General features: G+C 38.4%; 1 protein-coding gene across 4 annotated transcripts in view; it reads right to left on the bottom strand.

Annotated features, from left to right (window-relative positions):
• Nucleotides 1–15,031, bottom strand: part of pde5ab (phosphodiesterase 5A, cGMP-specific, b) — a 110,126-nt gene extending 95,095 nt beyond the window's left edge. The window contains exons 1-2 of one of the 4 annotated variants that reach the window (XM_063470287.1): nt 14,165–14,210; nt 3,307–3,435 (exon numbers count right to left, since the gene is read on the bottom strand). Coding sequence is in view for 1 of the 4 variants with exons in the window: in XM_063470286.1 (XP_063326356.1) it covers nt 14,944–14,948 (5 nt within the window). In the remaining 3 variants the exon portion in view is untranslated. Of the gene's footprint in view, nt 1–3,306; nt 3,436–14,164; nt 14,220–14,943 lie in introns of those variants that run through there. The other 3 variants (XM_063470288.1, XM_063470286.1, XM_063470289.1) reach the window with 3 other exon arrangements.
• Nucleotides 15,032–15,769: the final 738 nt, after the last annotated feature.

Here is a 15,769-nt window from a genome sequence, read left to right as displayed (position 1 = left end):
CCTGCCATACTTTTGTGTAATACCTCTTTGTGCCACAAGATGGTGTAACAAGTCAACACAACCTTATTTTTAACCAGTAAAGCCATTAAAATGCCACATGGTCAGGAAAGATAATCAAGGTATCTTAAAGAAATGAAAAGAAAAAAATTAAAATAATAGAGGGAAAATATGAAATATTTCATAATGTGACATAAAATTTTTGTTTCCTCAAAGGACTCTGATTAATTATTAATCATAAGAACCGTGGAGTGTATTTATTGTCACTGATGCCAGCTGTCAGGCTCTTTATTTAAAATTATATTGTAATTTTCCCTTAATGTACCTGCATCTACAGCATGTCACACTTTCACCACATACATCTACAGTGACTTTGTGTTAGGAGAAATGTGAAATTTCTTGAACTACTTGACGCAATTAATGCATATGCTACGATGTACTTTGTATGCTTCTGTAACTGGGTGCAACAACCCAGAGTAAGTGGACTCACAAAGATTGGACTAACACAGCAGAGAACATGCATGTTACAGTGGGGGAAATAATTATTTGATGCCCTGCTGAATTTGTAAGTTTGCTCAGTTAAAAAGAAATAACATTCTCTAGTGTTTATGGTAGTTTCATTCCATCTGGAGAGAGACATAATACCAACTAAATATCCATTACATATAAGTCATAAATTGATTTCCACATTGAGTGAAATAAGCATTCAATCCCCTACAACCCAGCCAGAATTCTGACTCTTATAGACTCCAACAGACTGGATTATGATCAATCAATCATTTAATCAATTGCAAATGGATGTAAACTCATTATATGTATAAAGCAAACCTGTCCAAAGCATCAGTTAATTCCATACTAACCTTGCCACTACCTCGTGCAAGTCCAAAGAGCTCCCAAAGGATGTCAGAGACAAGAGTGTACGGTAGACCTGCACAAGGCAGGAATGAACTACAAGACCGCTGAGAAGCTTGGTGAGAAGTCTTTCCCACAGTAATAAAACAACGCTCCTGAAGGAAGTTTCAAATACGGTCTACAGTATTCCTGCTCATTTATACTCAGCCTAGCTTACCTTTTTGGAAATTATGGCTAAGTGGACTGCATCGTTTGTAGCTTGCTCCAGTTGCACTGTTGCTGAAGATCGTCTTATTATTAGTAAGTGCTTTAAATATGTTATATTAGAGACATTATTTCTGATGTCCAGGATGCTACTGTCAAACTACACCAGCTGGTTTAAGACATAGAACTGTTGTGTGAAAGACCTGTAAAACTGTAAAGTCATTCTAATTTTCATATTATTCAAAGATTGCTCCCCATGTATTTTGACATTTAAATAAGCAGCATAGGAGTTCATTCATTAGCATTACTGCCTCAATCTAGGAAGCATCAGGATTGTATTTTTAACATGTGATCTGAACTTTGTGTAAAGTTTTATCTTCTCATTTCATGTTGTTGTCTTTGGTGACTGTCCTCCAATCTCACAGACCTTGAAGACGTTGATTCTTCGCACCTGCTGGCAATCATTCATCACTTCATGATACAGTATTTAAGGCTGAAGAAATCCTGTAGTCAGTGGCTATACGGAGCTGCCACTGTATCCCTTTATTGTATGGGCAGATCACAAAACCTTGGCATAGTTGGGTAGTAAAGCACCTAAACATTGAAGAAGTCCAGTTGGCCCTGTTATTTATTAGGTTAAACTTCACTATAACTTATCATCCCAGTTCCCATTATCTAATATAAAGCCAGATGCCTTGTACAACCAACGTGTGGCCTCTGATTCTGTCTGATCATTGGCTGTCTCTCAGTTGGAAGAGTTTGGAAGTCTCAGGCCATCAACGCTCAACAGAATGAACCTGACCTCCCCGTCTCCTCTACATTACATTAGGTATCAAGACATTGTGGTCACAGCCAAATTTTCATGTCATCCTACAAAAAAAATACACATTTCCTTCAGACTATTTTTTGTGGCCAATTCTGTTCAAAAATATTTATGAATATGTTTGTCTTTTCTGTTTGTATCTAAAATTCCAGCTCTGCACTGTGAGGACAGTTTAGATTGCTGCCGACACTTGTACACGACTAGTCCTATTTTGCTCTGGACTTCATGAATGGTCTTGACCATCACTGATCTCACTTTTTCACTCTGCTCAAGCGCCCATCAGGGCTAGAAACACAGCTGTCTTCCACAGCATGTCTTTCATCCTGTCTTTTTTCTCTCACCACAAAAGCAGATGGCCCTAACCCTGAGCCAAGTTCTGCCGTGAGGTTCCTTCCTGTTAAAAGGGAGTTTTTCCTTCCCACTGTCGCTAAAGTGTTTGCTCATAGAGGGTCACATAATTGTTGGGTTTTTTCTCTGAATGTATTATTGTAGGGTCTACCTTACAATATAAAGCACCTTGAGGCGACTGTTATTGTGATTTGGCGCTGTATAAATAAAACTGTATTGAAACTTAATTGAAACAGCCCTGTTGCTAGAGCACATGTTAACATGGAATTCCTTTGGATATTGTGTCGGTCTGTGGACCCCAGTTTCCTTCTTGGGTGTAGAAGGAGGACTTTGGTTAATTTTTCTTGTGGCTTTTACCTCCAGACCAATGGACAAGCAGAGAGAGCCAACCAGGAGGATGTGTCATTCCGGTATGTGGCTACTTCCAAACAGTGCAAATTACCTGGGTGGAGTAAGCAAACAATTCTACAACCTCCATGGCAGGCTTTCCAAGGGGCTTTCCCCATTCAAAGCTTCAGTGTGTGTGTGTGATGTTTATATATTTTTTTTTCGTGGAACACTGTTAACTAAGCATCAAAGCTGCCATGCATGCAAAAAACAAGATCAAGTGCTAGTTCACCTAATCATAGGTCTGGTAAACATTCTTCTTTTTTATGTTTTGGCCACTGTAGTGAAAACTGAATAATGTACAGCATAACTCAGCTGCAACAAGACCAGACAATTCCAACATTTTGTCTACTGTACAGACAAAAATTCTCCAAGCCTTTTCACAGCTGAGATAGTCCCATTATACAATCTCAGTGAGCCAGCATGCAAAACACCAAGAACTTGGAACCCAACTGGAATGCAGTCATTTTGAATATTGCACAAGGGCTTTGTTTAATATTCCACGGCAATGACAAGCTAAAACGTTTGCTGTAAAAATGACACAGAACTACAACAAGTAGTCCAATTACAGCATCTAACATGATTACTCCTGTACCACTGCCAATTTGGAATAAGCAGAATTTAAAACAAAACATGCTGCACATTATACCATCACGCCAACTTTTAATAATTGCTCCATGTGGAAAATCACTTACTTACTTCCTTTCGAGCACAAGATGGATTTGAAACCATTAGAGGATCATTTGTTGCTTGGGAACAGGAGAAAAATTGCTGCCTGAGATGACTGGTGAAGAACCCATCTTCATCAATAATATCTGCGTAACCTCAGAGAGAAATGCAGAGAAAGTTGCTCAGTACTGCATGTTTATATGGGTCATAACTGCTAAGGCTTGTCTTTAAAGTAAACAAAAGCTTCCTCTTTTTGGCACAATTTGCATGTTCACAGGACAGTGAGGACAAGTATGTGCAGTGCTACATATTCCCTGTGTCAACAGGTGTCTGTCAGAATAGATATTTACAGACTGCAGCTCTTGCTACTGAATTGAGGTCCCTGCGTTTATGTCATCAGAACTAGTTTTTCCCCATATCTATGACATCTACCATCTACCAATCTCTGCTTTTAAGCTGTCAAATCTACTATTTAAAACCTCTACTTTGTAGAGATACTGAACACTATTCTGAAAGTGTTCAGTATCTCTTTTGCAAATTACCTAAAAATTGCTACACAAGCAATTTCAATGCTTCTTTTCCTCCTCATGATTTTCATTAAACCTGCATTTTCCATTGTGCACATGAAAGAGTGAGTAAAAAAATGAGTGATATTACAATAAATAAAAATAATACAATAAATAAATAATGTTGATATTGATAGTGTGACAAAGCATTATGTTGGAGTCACTGCAAATGTTATTGCAACTAAAAGAAATACATTTTAAGAGTTTGAGGATCTGTAGGAACTCTGTAAACATATACATTAATGCATTATAATTGTTGTGTTTTTTATCACGGGGTAAAGAATAGTTACAGCAAACATTAGACAGTGGGAACATAATGATTTGGGGAATAATAAAGTGGCTGTCAAGTCGTTTAGTGTTCAATCAGACTTTATAATCAAGTTATAGTGCCATATCTCACCAGATTAAAGCCTTTATCCCCACAGATACTTGGAATTTTCCCATCTCTTACAGTGAATTATTAAACATGAACTAATATTGATCACTATGGTTGCAAAACATTCAGCTATCATTGCTCAAACATCAAGTACATCAAATAGATATTAAAAGATGGTCTTTCTTGGAATTTAACAAAAACAGATCATTGATTCATGAGCTCGGGAGCAACTGAACTTCAGTCAGTAAAGAGAGAACAAGCGCACGCCTTTGCCATTAGTCATTGGCTAATGGCAACAGGTTGTGGATCGATTTACTCCATGGGTCTGCTGTAATTCTAGTAATGTCATTAAGAATGACATCTATCAAATCAGGAATTTGTTAATCAGTTCAGGGAACAAAGATTAAGTGTAACTTTTCTGTTTTCGACCTGACAGAGCAGGGGTAATGCACTATTGAAATTACTATATCACACAGATAAAGTGAAATATCACAGTCATTACTAGAATACGCCTTACTACTTCTGACCAGAATCAAGCCTATTATATGGTGATTGGTTGTTATGCACACCGACCTGTGATGTAACCACAGCCCTGTAACTACTGAAAAAAAAACCCACTCTGAAAATACATCACATCTCAAAAGCACTTCCTAATGGCAAATGCCGGTCAGGCTCTATGGTGCTGGGCAGTAAGCACAAGGCTCACTTGAACAAGAACAAGTTGGGCCCTCAGGCCTCCCTCATGAAGTCTGTTTCTGATTGTTTTGTCAGAGACATTTACACCAGTGACCTGCTGGAGGTCATTTTGTCGGGCTCTGGCAGTGCTCACCCTGTTCAAAGGAGCAAACACCAGTCCTGCTGAGGGGTTAAAGACCTTCTACAGCCCTGTCAGGCTCTACTAGAGTAAATGCCTGTCTCCTGGAATTTCCTTCTGGCAATGTCACATATTGATGTGCCCTCCTGGAGAATTTGGATTACCTGTGCATCTGTAGGGTCCAGGTATCTCTTCAGGCTACCAGTGGTGACACTGACCCTAGCCGAATGCAAAACTAGTGAAAAAAAAAACAGTCAGAAAAGATGAGGAGAAAAAATGTCACTGCCCTTGACCTGTTAAACCATTTCTGTTTTGGGGGCTTGTCTCATTATTGCCCCTCTAGTGCACCTGTTGTTGATTTCATTAACACCAATGAAGCCAACACGGATTAAAAAACACCTCTGCTACTTAACTGACCAGATTAATACCGCAGGAGTTTAATCAGCTTGATGCTATACACTGACTAAAAAGTGTTTTAAGCAGTATATTGGCATGCTGGACCCATTGGAGTCATCTCTTAAAAATAAAGGGAATGCAGAAGTGAATTAGACTGTCTGCTTCTATACAAGTCTATGGGAAAACAACTTTCTGACTTGACCTCTGTAAACACTTTCCTGATGAGTTTACAGAGATAGAGTTATGGATAAAAGCTTAGGTTTGTTTTGGAATAGAAGTTCTGTTTGTTTCATGGGGATATAATCTGTTAAAAGGATTGCAAGATCATCTGTGGCAAACTAATTTTTCACAGTCAAAATTGCCCCTCCTTACATCTGTTTTCTTGGAACCAAGCAAGAGTGGAAATATTCATTTCTAGGCCTCAAAACAGGACATCAGAAACCAGTGGATGATGCCTACATTATCAATGGTTGTAGCTACATCCATTTTTTATATTGCTAATGGTTTTCTCCAAAATGTCTCATCCTTTCTAGCTCTTGCAGCATCTCCCTCTTTGTAATCTGAGAATCTCTGAGCTAATGTAGTGATATATCATTCAAATGCCAGTAGAAGAAGACACAATCATATATTTACATACATATAAGTGACCTGCCAAAAAGATACCATAGCGTGGCATGTGCCAGCAGTTGAAAATTCACTTTTAGCGATTGCTGCCATGCACAAGAGCAAGAGTTTTTGGGAGCAACAGAAGCAGGAGCTGTTTTTAGAGACAAATTGAAACCACTGTACGATTCTGGCCCTGAAACTACGGGGTGCTGTCTATTTCTCATAATTTGGTATATTACACCTCTGTATTAATGGATATGTTACCTTCTGTCTGACATGTCAACTTGAACTGACCCATCAATAAAGGTTTTTCCTCGGGTTTTACTACTCATTACACTTTTTTAAAAAAAATTATTCTTACACAACTGTAGTATTTTTTTTGCATCATATAATGTACTAATATACTAATCAGTTATACAATACAAAGCCAAAACATTTATGAAATTTTGCTTGCTTGCAGTGCTCCGCTCTCAGTTTGAAAGAGTAAATAATATGTAACATACTAGCTAACATTTATCGATTAACACTAATATTATAACTTAAAAGATTTATTCACTAAGACTAGTTAAAGGATCTAAAAGTAAACAGCTATACCAGTGGACGCTCGAGGACGTATTCACAAGTGAAAAATATACTTTCAGTATATTAAATATAGATGTTAAGGTGTTTCTTCTTTGAAAGCACGCAAGAGTGCTCACAAAGTGAACCAGTCACTGCAGTCAGGTTCCCTAGGTAATTTATTAGCTGAAAATATGCATCCATACACTCTAATTCCTCAATGGGATCTGGTGCTCCATGCTTGCTCTGCTAACTGGGTTAGATCCAGTGTGGCAGCCTGCAGATGAATAGTCAGCAGAGGGTGTAAGGTAATGTGTTGAGGCAGTGCAGATCCTGGGCATTCATCTTATTCTTCTCTACCTGGGGAGGTCTGCTCCAGATCCTGATATTTTGCTATGTGGCACTTAGCTGCAAAGGGGTTGGCCAGGCAGAAACCTCTGCCTGGCAGAAACCCAAATATAAAAAGAACCTCCTTTACCACTAATAAAACCTGGTAAAGGTGGACCACATATAGTGGAAAACCAATATTATAACTATAACCATTTTCCATTACAACAATTTTCAAGATTTCCTTGAGTTTCTGATTATTATGATTGCAGCTGTATATTACAGGTGTAGCAACAGTTTGCCATGGGCATCCATTGTTGATTGTCTTTTCAATTCCCTATGTTAACTTGGAAGATTACTTTGAGCTTTAGGCCCCAGGAGCCTGTCCTAGCATTCATGACTCTAATTTAGTATGCTTCACTGACCCTGGATGTGATTTCGTCAAAGGTTGGTAAGCTGTAGTGTGAAAGTTTGATTACCTTATTCACATCTTATTGGTCATAAACTCAGCCTGCCTGTGCAGGATTACTCAACAACTACCACTGAAACTATTTGTTTCAGTGACCTTGTCATGAAGTGAGCGTGCTCATGGCTCAAACAAGATAAAAACAAATGGAGTTCTGTTTGGTCCAATTTGCATGTTTGCAAACATGTTTGTATTGCAGGTGTTATTCCCTTTGGTCAATAAATAAATCGTTACTGTCTACATTGTCACTAGGTTAATTTTTATTAAAGCTGGATATACACTGTGCGATTTTTTTCAGTCGTGTTATTTATCTCCTGCTCAATCTATACGATTGAATCGCAGAAGTTCGTCTGTCACGATGTATGTTCTCACATGCTCTGATGCTCTGATGCGACCTGAGTGCTCACACTGTGCGTCCATAACATGAAGGTTATAACACAAAATCTGTCTCTCGCTCCCCTTCTCTGTCTTTCACTCACACAGACACACACACCACCATCAACTTTGCTAAATTGCTAATGAAAAACCAGGCAGCTGCAATTGAGCAGCTACATCCGTCTCTTTTCACGGTTGTTGTGGTCATGATAGTTTTAGGCCACATGGAAAAGGCTCAGATGAGCTTGCCAAAGTTCTAGAAGTTGTGCCTCCATCGCTTGTGTCCAGATCAAAGACTGCACTGCCATGCAGCTCCATCTTTTCACTTCCATTTCTGTGTTTGCCCGTGCACAGTGTGAGAGCTTGCGTTGATACCCCACTAGGGGCGACAGGATTTCAAACATTTCAAACATTTTCTTGCGACCATACGATTGCTGATCGGGAGCTGGTCGTGAGGTGTTAATCGCTTCTCATTACCCCATGTGTACTATACGATGCAGGACACACGATTAAGGCGAAACTTAATCCCCAAAACGGTCGCACGACTGAAAAATCGTCTCAAAATGGGCCAAAAATCGTACAGTGTATGCCAAGCTTAACCAGACTGCTTCCTTTGATTTGTGAACTGTCTATATCTTCAGACTATGGCAGCTATTGATTGTTTTGAGTTGTGCTTGTGCCAGTTTGTAAGACCTAGCAATATCTATTGCTTTGCCCAGTATTAAATCAGAACTGGCACTTAGCAACTTCTGACAAACACCATACAATCCCTTATCATCTCATTACTGTTAGCATAGTTGCAGTCCTAAGTCTGTCACAAACTGTTCAAAAGGTTTGCTGTCTCCCTGTACCTTTTAAATGTCATTTTATATCATGTAAATATGACGTTAGACTTTGTCATTACAAATACATGAGGATTAAATTGTTAAAATTTTCATTTTTGCAAATGTTTTCCAAGTTGTGTTAAAGAGAGCAAGGAATTTTTAATGCAGCTTTTCCAAACATCACAGTTTTATTTTGATTTCTTTTATCATTTTACTTTGCATGCAGAAACACAAAAACTGCAAGGGTTGAACATTAATAGCGCCCCTTATGCCAACAGTCTGTTGTGTAACTTTTTTTTTTTTTTTTGCTAGATAACAGCCTGTACTTATTTCTTGTATTCAACAAGTCTCCTGGTCAATCTTAGCCCGTTCCTCTTTGACAAATCTCTCAAGTTCCTCCAGATTTGATAGTGTTCTGGCTCTGACCTTGGGCGTCAGTTCACCCCACAGATTTACAATGGGCCAGGGGGTTAATAAGGTAGTTTTTCACCAGGAGCAATGTATGTTTTGGACAATTGCTAGAAGACAGAATAACTATCCACATATAGTTTTGCTGCTGATTGAGGTTTTCTTGCAAAATCTAAACATAACCATTCTTCATGATTCCTTCCAGCTTCTGCCCACCAGCTGTGGCAGATGGCCACCCCTCCCTGAGCCTGGTCCTGCCGGAGGTTTCTTCCTGTTAAAAGGGAGTTTCTCCTTCCCACTGTCACCAAAGCGTTTGCTCATAAGGGATCTGATTGTTGGGCTTTTCTCTGTATTATTGTAGGGTCTTTAGCTCAAAATATGTAGTGCCTTGAGGCAACTGTTGCTGTGATGTGGAAATATTCCCACTACCATGTTTCAGTGAACACATTTGCAACATCTCTATGGCCAAAGAACTCTGCATAAAAAGCATAATCTTTCTCCAGGTTGTCCTTAGGATACTTCAGGCAGGCTTGAATGTGTCTTTTCTGCAGAAGTGATGATTTTCCTTAGTCTACAACCTCACAGTCTATTCCTGTGTAGGTTTCTAGTCATTCTTTTTTGCCAGCCTTTTGTTTTTTTCTGTATAATTCCTAACTTGACTAAGTCATTAAAAAGTGTCTTGTCAGTTCTGGGGTCTTTCCAGAGTCTTCCTACCTCAGTCAGCTTATCCTCTACTATGCTGCTCTGTTTGCTTTTCTTGATACTTCTTCTCCAGTTGTTAAAACTTGGAAACAATATAATAACTTTTTAAAAGAAATACTTCATTGATTTTATGTCAAATGTAACAGGATGCAAACTTTCCAAAATGGTCAGCTTTTGTCTTGACAGTCCACAAAAAATATTTGGCTTATTTAGATGTTTTTTAGAGCAGGTTGTTCCAGAGCACTCTGGGCCTCAGACTGGGGCAAAGGTTCATTTTCCAATAACCCTAAGCACACAGCCAAGATTTTTTATTTATTTATTTTTTTTAAAAGGAGTAGCTTCAGTTCCACTCTGTGAATATCACTGAGTGGCCAGCAGAAGCCCAGACTTGAAGCCAACTGAAAGGCTCTAGAGGGATTTGAAAATGGCTGTGTTCCCCATTCAAACTGCTGGAGCTTGAGAGGTTCTGCAAAGCTTGTAGCGTCTTACTAAAAACACTTGCGGTATCTTAAAAGTATTCAGCAAAAACTGTGAACACTTATTTTAATAAAGCTGCAAGAATTTCCCACAACTTTTTTACTTTGTCATTTACTTTGTTATGGGGTATTGTGAATAGATTTTGGAGGTGAAAATGATTTTGTATTCATTTTGGAATAAGGTTATAACATGACAAACGCGAAGTGCTTTGAATATTTTGCAGGTGCACAGTACTTTGTGTAAGTTGGAAGATAATCCTCAGTTCTAACTTGATTCTACAGGTTCTGAACACTACAAAGTTAAAGCACATCATTGCACAGCAGTTGTTTGCGCTATTGCTGAATAAAAGTCAGTTTTTACAAATGGGTTAATATTATTGCCCCTAGTGCATTTATTGTTTTCGCTGAAATTGATGTTCTTGAAACTTTATAAATTTAATATTAATAAATCTAATAATCTGTTAAATTTTGACAAAAACTTTTAAAAATTTTTCTGAAAGTGTCCATGTGTAGTATTTTATTCACCAGAACAGGATAACATAACAACTTTTTTAAAACACACATAAAGGGCTATCCAGGTGAGGGCACAGCATATACCAACCACAACAGTCCAGTAGGAACAGTAACCTTATTATATACATGAACAATACTGTCAAACAGAGCATCTAAAGTTGTTTTTGTTTTGTTTTTTAAAGATACTGTTAATATTACTCCTACTCCTCTAAAGCACAATAGTTCAACAATGGTCCAGCTAACAGACCAGATTTTGGGTTAGATCACCAGCTCACTGCCCTCATCATTTCTGCTGATGCTGTCATTATGGTCTTGTGCGGCAGGCCAAACATTTAGCACATAAAAGTTGCATAGTAAAGTGTTGGGGGAAAATGGTACAATATCAGTTTCCATTCAAATTTTTGAAGCAAAAGTTTTTACAAATTACTAAGACACAAAATAAAGGAACACCATCCCATTGTGGCTATACTACTCAAATGAAAGGAATAAGTGGTGGATATAGTTTTAGAAGGATTTTGGAAAGGTAAGTATAACTTTGCTGTTTCTAATATTCTAATTTTGTTCTATATAAACTTAATCTAAAGCTGAAGATTTATATCCAATCTGCCCAAGGGCAGCAGATATATTTAAATATTATATATAATTACTATTATTTTTAATATAATAATTTATGTAAGACCTGTAATACATTTTTGAAGTTCTGAGTGCTTGTTCCTTATTACCAGTGATCTACAGCAGGCGTGACTATAAATCTTCATCTCTAACAGTCAAGGGATGACTCTGGCCAGGGTCATAATAAGCTATCCTTTGATTCACCTTCCTTTCATGGACCTGATTCTGTTTATTCTCCCCATTCACAGATTTAGTGAATCTATTACCCAGCTCACATAAACGCAAAGGCGCCTGGCTGGCTGACACTTCACCTCTGCAGCGGAAACTTGTCCTAGAGTCAGGCTCTGTGCTGTTATAGTTTCTGAAAGGTTCCGTGGAGAACCGCCTCTAAGTGTAAATCACGTTTTGACACTGTGCTCCATTAAAGGTTTTCTAAAGCTTGAGTCAAAAACAGATATTTTAAAGTGTAAAACAGAATTGTAAAAATACAGTATTGTTCTGAGTGAGTATGGCTCTTAAGACATGGGTGAAAACTGTGAGTATTAATAACTTTTACACATCTGTTCATTTCATTCTCTCTTTCTCTTTCTCTCATCAAAATGCAGTTTTTGTTTTAAATCTCATCTTGGTTGTTTTTTGGGTGTATTCTTAACCAAGCATGGCTTGGAATAGCTCTCATCCTAAAATGGAAACTTGGGATCCACAGAACGGGAACTTTGCTCCATTAGTGTCACCTCCAGAGGGAATAGGTGACTCATGTAACCTCAAGAAACCAAAAGAAGAGAGAAAGAAGGGGATTGGGTGAAAGAAGGCACTGGAAACGTGAACCAAAGAACATAAATACAAACTTGTGCCAACACTTGTCCATATTCAAACATCAAGCCCTATATGTAAACCTTTGATCCTACTTTTTTCTTTCCTTCTTCATTATGTAATTGTTGCTCCTGGAGTGACGAAAAGCACATGGCCTTTGCTTACATGTTCCTATTATAAAGCAATAACTTCCAAGCTGGGCAAGCTCAATCTAAATCTAGCTGAAGAGCAGGGCCATTAATCAAACTGTTACACGTGAAAGGATCTGCACCCGCTAGAGGGAGGGAGAGAGAGAAAGCAAATATATTCTTCTATAAACACATATGACTGTTTGCAGTGTTTATCCAATCAAGAATTAGAAATGTAGCATGTCTCCAAACACTGTAGAAACAGATCTGTCGATTTGTAACAGATGATTGTTTGAAATGCCAAAAGCAGCCATTTATTTAGAACCAAAATAAAAACCTGCTACATTTTTAAAGCTGCAGTCAATGATTTTTCACCACTAAGGGGCAGTAAAAATAATCTGATAAGTACAGGGTGAGCCATTTATATGGATACACCGTAATAACATGGGAATGGTTGGTGATATTAAAGTCCTGTTTGTGGCACATTAGTATATGTGAGGGGGCAAACTCCTCAAGATTGGTGGTGACCATGGTGGCCATTTAGAAGTCGGCCATCTTGGATACAACTTTTGTTTTTTCAATAGAAAGAGGGCCATGTGACACATCAAACTTATTGGTAGTGTCACAAGAAAAACAATGTTGTGCTTGGTTTCAACGTAGAATATGTTGAGTTATCACCTTTTAAACGTGTTAACACTGTCATGTTAATAAGGAACCATTTTACATATCTAGCAAACTTGAAACAAGAACAGAAAAATACACATTTTAGGCAAATTCTTAAGCCACAGAAACCGAGACAGAAATTTCTTTGTAGTTTTTCTGAGGCTTGGGAGAAAAGAAACCACTTACCACATACCAGAACTGTCAAGTTGCTGAATGTAGTTACTGCAAAATTACTGCACTTAACAAACTTATCAGCATTGCTCTTAAGTGTTTATTGGTGAACATGACAACAAAGGCTGTAGTCCTGGTCTAACAGAGGTGCAAAAAATAGTATTATCCAGATTTTACTCAGGAAATAAAGATTCTTAGCATGCATTGTTTACTGGATACTTGCAAGATAACCAACTTTCTCTAACTGATAGTCTCTCTCTTTGCTAACTTTGCTACCCTGTAGTTCAGAGCAACAGCAGACGAGAGTGGAAAGAGCCGCAAGATGTTTACAATCCTGTAATGTTGTGCAAACCTGAGAGCAGGCAATTTTACAACAAGATGCTCCATATTTTGGATGGTGTATTATTTCATCTGTTGTAATTTATATATATATATATGTATATATATATATTAATGTTACAAGTGGTTCTGTCACTCTCATCTTGTGGTTGCGATATTGTGAATTAGTTAATGAAACGAATTCAAATGAAGCTTTCAATCTTTTAAACAGCTCAGCTGGATACTAATCATCACTTCAGAAGTTGAAAATGTTACCACTTCGCCTTGTTTGCCACTATTCTTAATATATCTCCACCATACACAAATGTACGCTCAGCACTAACCACCCCAATGTTCTACAAAAAAAAAACCTCTAAAAGAGCATCAAAGATCTCAGCAGATAAGCATTAATGTCTTGTGTAGTAAAACCAAAGCAAAAAGGCCTCTTAAGATATTTTCACCACTAAGTAGGCCAAATTGCAGAATGAGGAGCAGGAGCAGAGGAGGGAAGACAGAGGCCTTATATAGTCAGAACAAACTCATGCTTGACTTTAAGAACTCAGCACACTTGTGTTGTTAACCTCAGGGATAAGTTATCAGAACTAATGAGTTATTTTAGTGGCTAAGAGGGGAAAATGTGGAAAAAAAATAAGATGTCTGGTGTTTATATGTGCTAAGTTATATAAGATAGAAAGAATGTGACCTTGAAATGGTGAAAAAGAAACCAAAAGCAGAGGGGACAGAGGATGGAGAATACAAAAATAAAACCAACCGGTAAGCCAGTCAAATTCTCCACTTCCCTTCAGGCTCTTCATTTCCAATCATAGTAGTCCACTCTTTAAAGAAGGGAAAGGGGGTCAAAGGTGAGGATTTCCTGGCTGTCTTTCAAGCTTGGTCCCCTAGTCCCTGGACTCAGTTCAGATTCATCCCACAAGTCCCACGACCTTGTTGGAAGTGGTGCCGTACGATGCAGGACTGTGGGATTTGCACAGACCTTTTGTTTTTTCAAGGGACAGCATGTGTTTGTTAATGTTAGCTTCTGTGGGCGGCTACGGTAAGACATGAAAAATCATCCAAGAGGAGGGGCTGTCAAAGTGTGAGAGCTGACAGACTCAGCCTGGCACTTTACTAAAGCCACACTACTAGAGGACAAACAGTTGGAACAAGAAAGAAAGAAAGAAAGACTTACTGACAGTACTTAAAATTCCCCTTTGCAGCTGTGAGGCAGCAGTTTTGTGTTTTTTAATAAATGCCAAAACCACTTTTCTTTCAGGGTGTTGTAAAAGTGTCTCAGAAAGAGTTACACTCAGATTGTTCCATGATGTAGTCAATTATAGTAACAAGTATATTCAAGTAACTGTCACACACAGCATGAGCGCTCTGTTTCATCACAGAGTGTCACACACAAACGCTTCCCCTTCCTTACAAACCACTCCTTCCTCCATCACTCTCTTCAACACACACACAAAACAGTGAACTCTCCCATGGTTCAATGTGGCTGCGGTCTGTTTAAATGGGCAACCCCCATCCTCGCTCATGCATTGTACTTACCCCATGGCAGTGGAAAGATGTCTTTGTGGCTCCACTTAGCAACCTCAGTCTCAAACTCTTATGCACATGCACTGATGGAGCCTACCAGGGGGTTTCCTCTGCTGGTTTCTCCCACTGTTTTTATCTTCACCCTCACCACTCTGGCTTCAGCTGTATCCTATTTTGGAATTAGGGAAGAGAGAAAAAAATTAATAATAAAAGTGTCAGAAAGCAAGTAAGGGAAGTAGAAATAGGATCAAAATATTTTCTCACAGTGTCCCAAGCCAGGGACCTTACTGTGACACCAGTATCCCTTCCAAACGTCTCTCTTTTTTCTTCCCTTCTCCTCCTTCTCTCCAGCTTGAACACTGTGCAGGCCCACAAAGAGGCTGCCCTCACTTTTCCAACTTTATCCTGTGACAGGGATTCTCCAGTGACTTTGGCTCTCACTGTCCTTTTTTTTCCAAAACTGCAGCAGCTTCAAAACACACAAAAGTTTGAGCAATAAAAAAATAACACATTTCCTTTGTAGCATTTATGGCTTTTCTATATTCCAAATATATCTTACAACTGTCTGGCAACAATACTACTTATATTTTATAGTTCATGGGAACTGATCAAAAGACTCAGTAACTTTTGAACGCTAAATTATCCCATATTTCCTCTGACGTCATTAGCAAATCTCCTAATTATGCAACTTACAGTGGAATTAACTGGAAAATAAAATTAAATGCTGGTATGAAAATGTTGATAATACTCCACTACATCTTTAATTGAACCCTGGTGATCAAGGATTCTTCAATTCTTGTTGATTTGAATACGTTTCAGTTATTGAGGGCTAAAGCCT

This window comes from Pelmatolapia mariae, linkage group LG3_W (assembly GCF_036321145.2).
Source record: "Pelmatolapia mariae isolate MD_Pm_ZW linkage group LG3_W, Pm_UMD_F_2, whole genome shotgun sequence".
Taxonomy (NCBI): domain Eukaryota; kingdom Metazoa; phylum Chordata; class Actinopteri; order Cichliformes; family Cichlidae; genus Pelmatolapia; species Pelmatolapia mariae.
The sequence above is the reverse complement of the archived record's forward strand: the minus strand, read 5'-3'. Positions and strand labels throughout refer to the sequence as shown.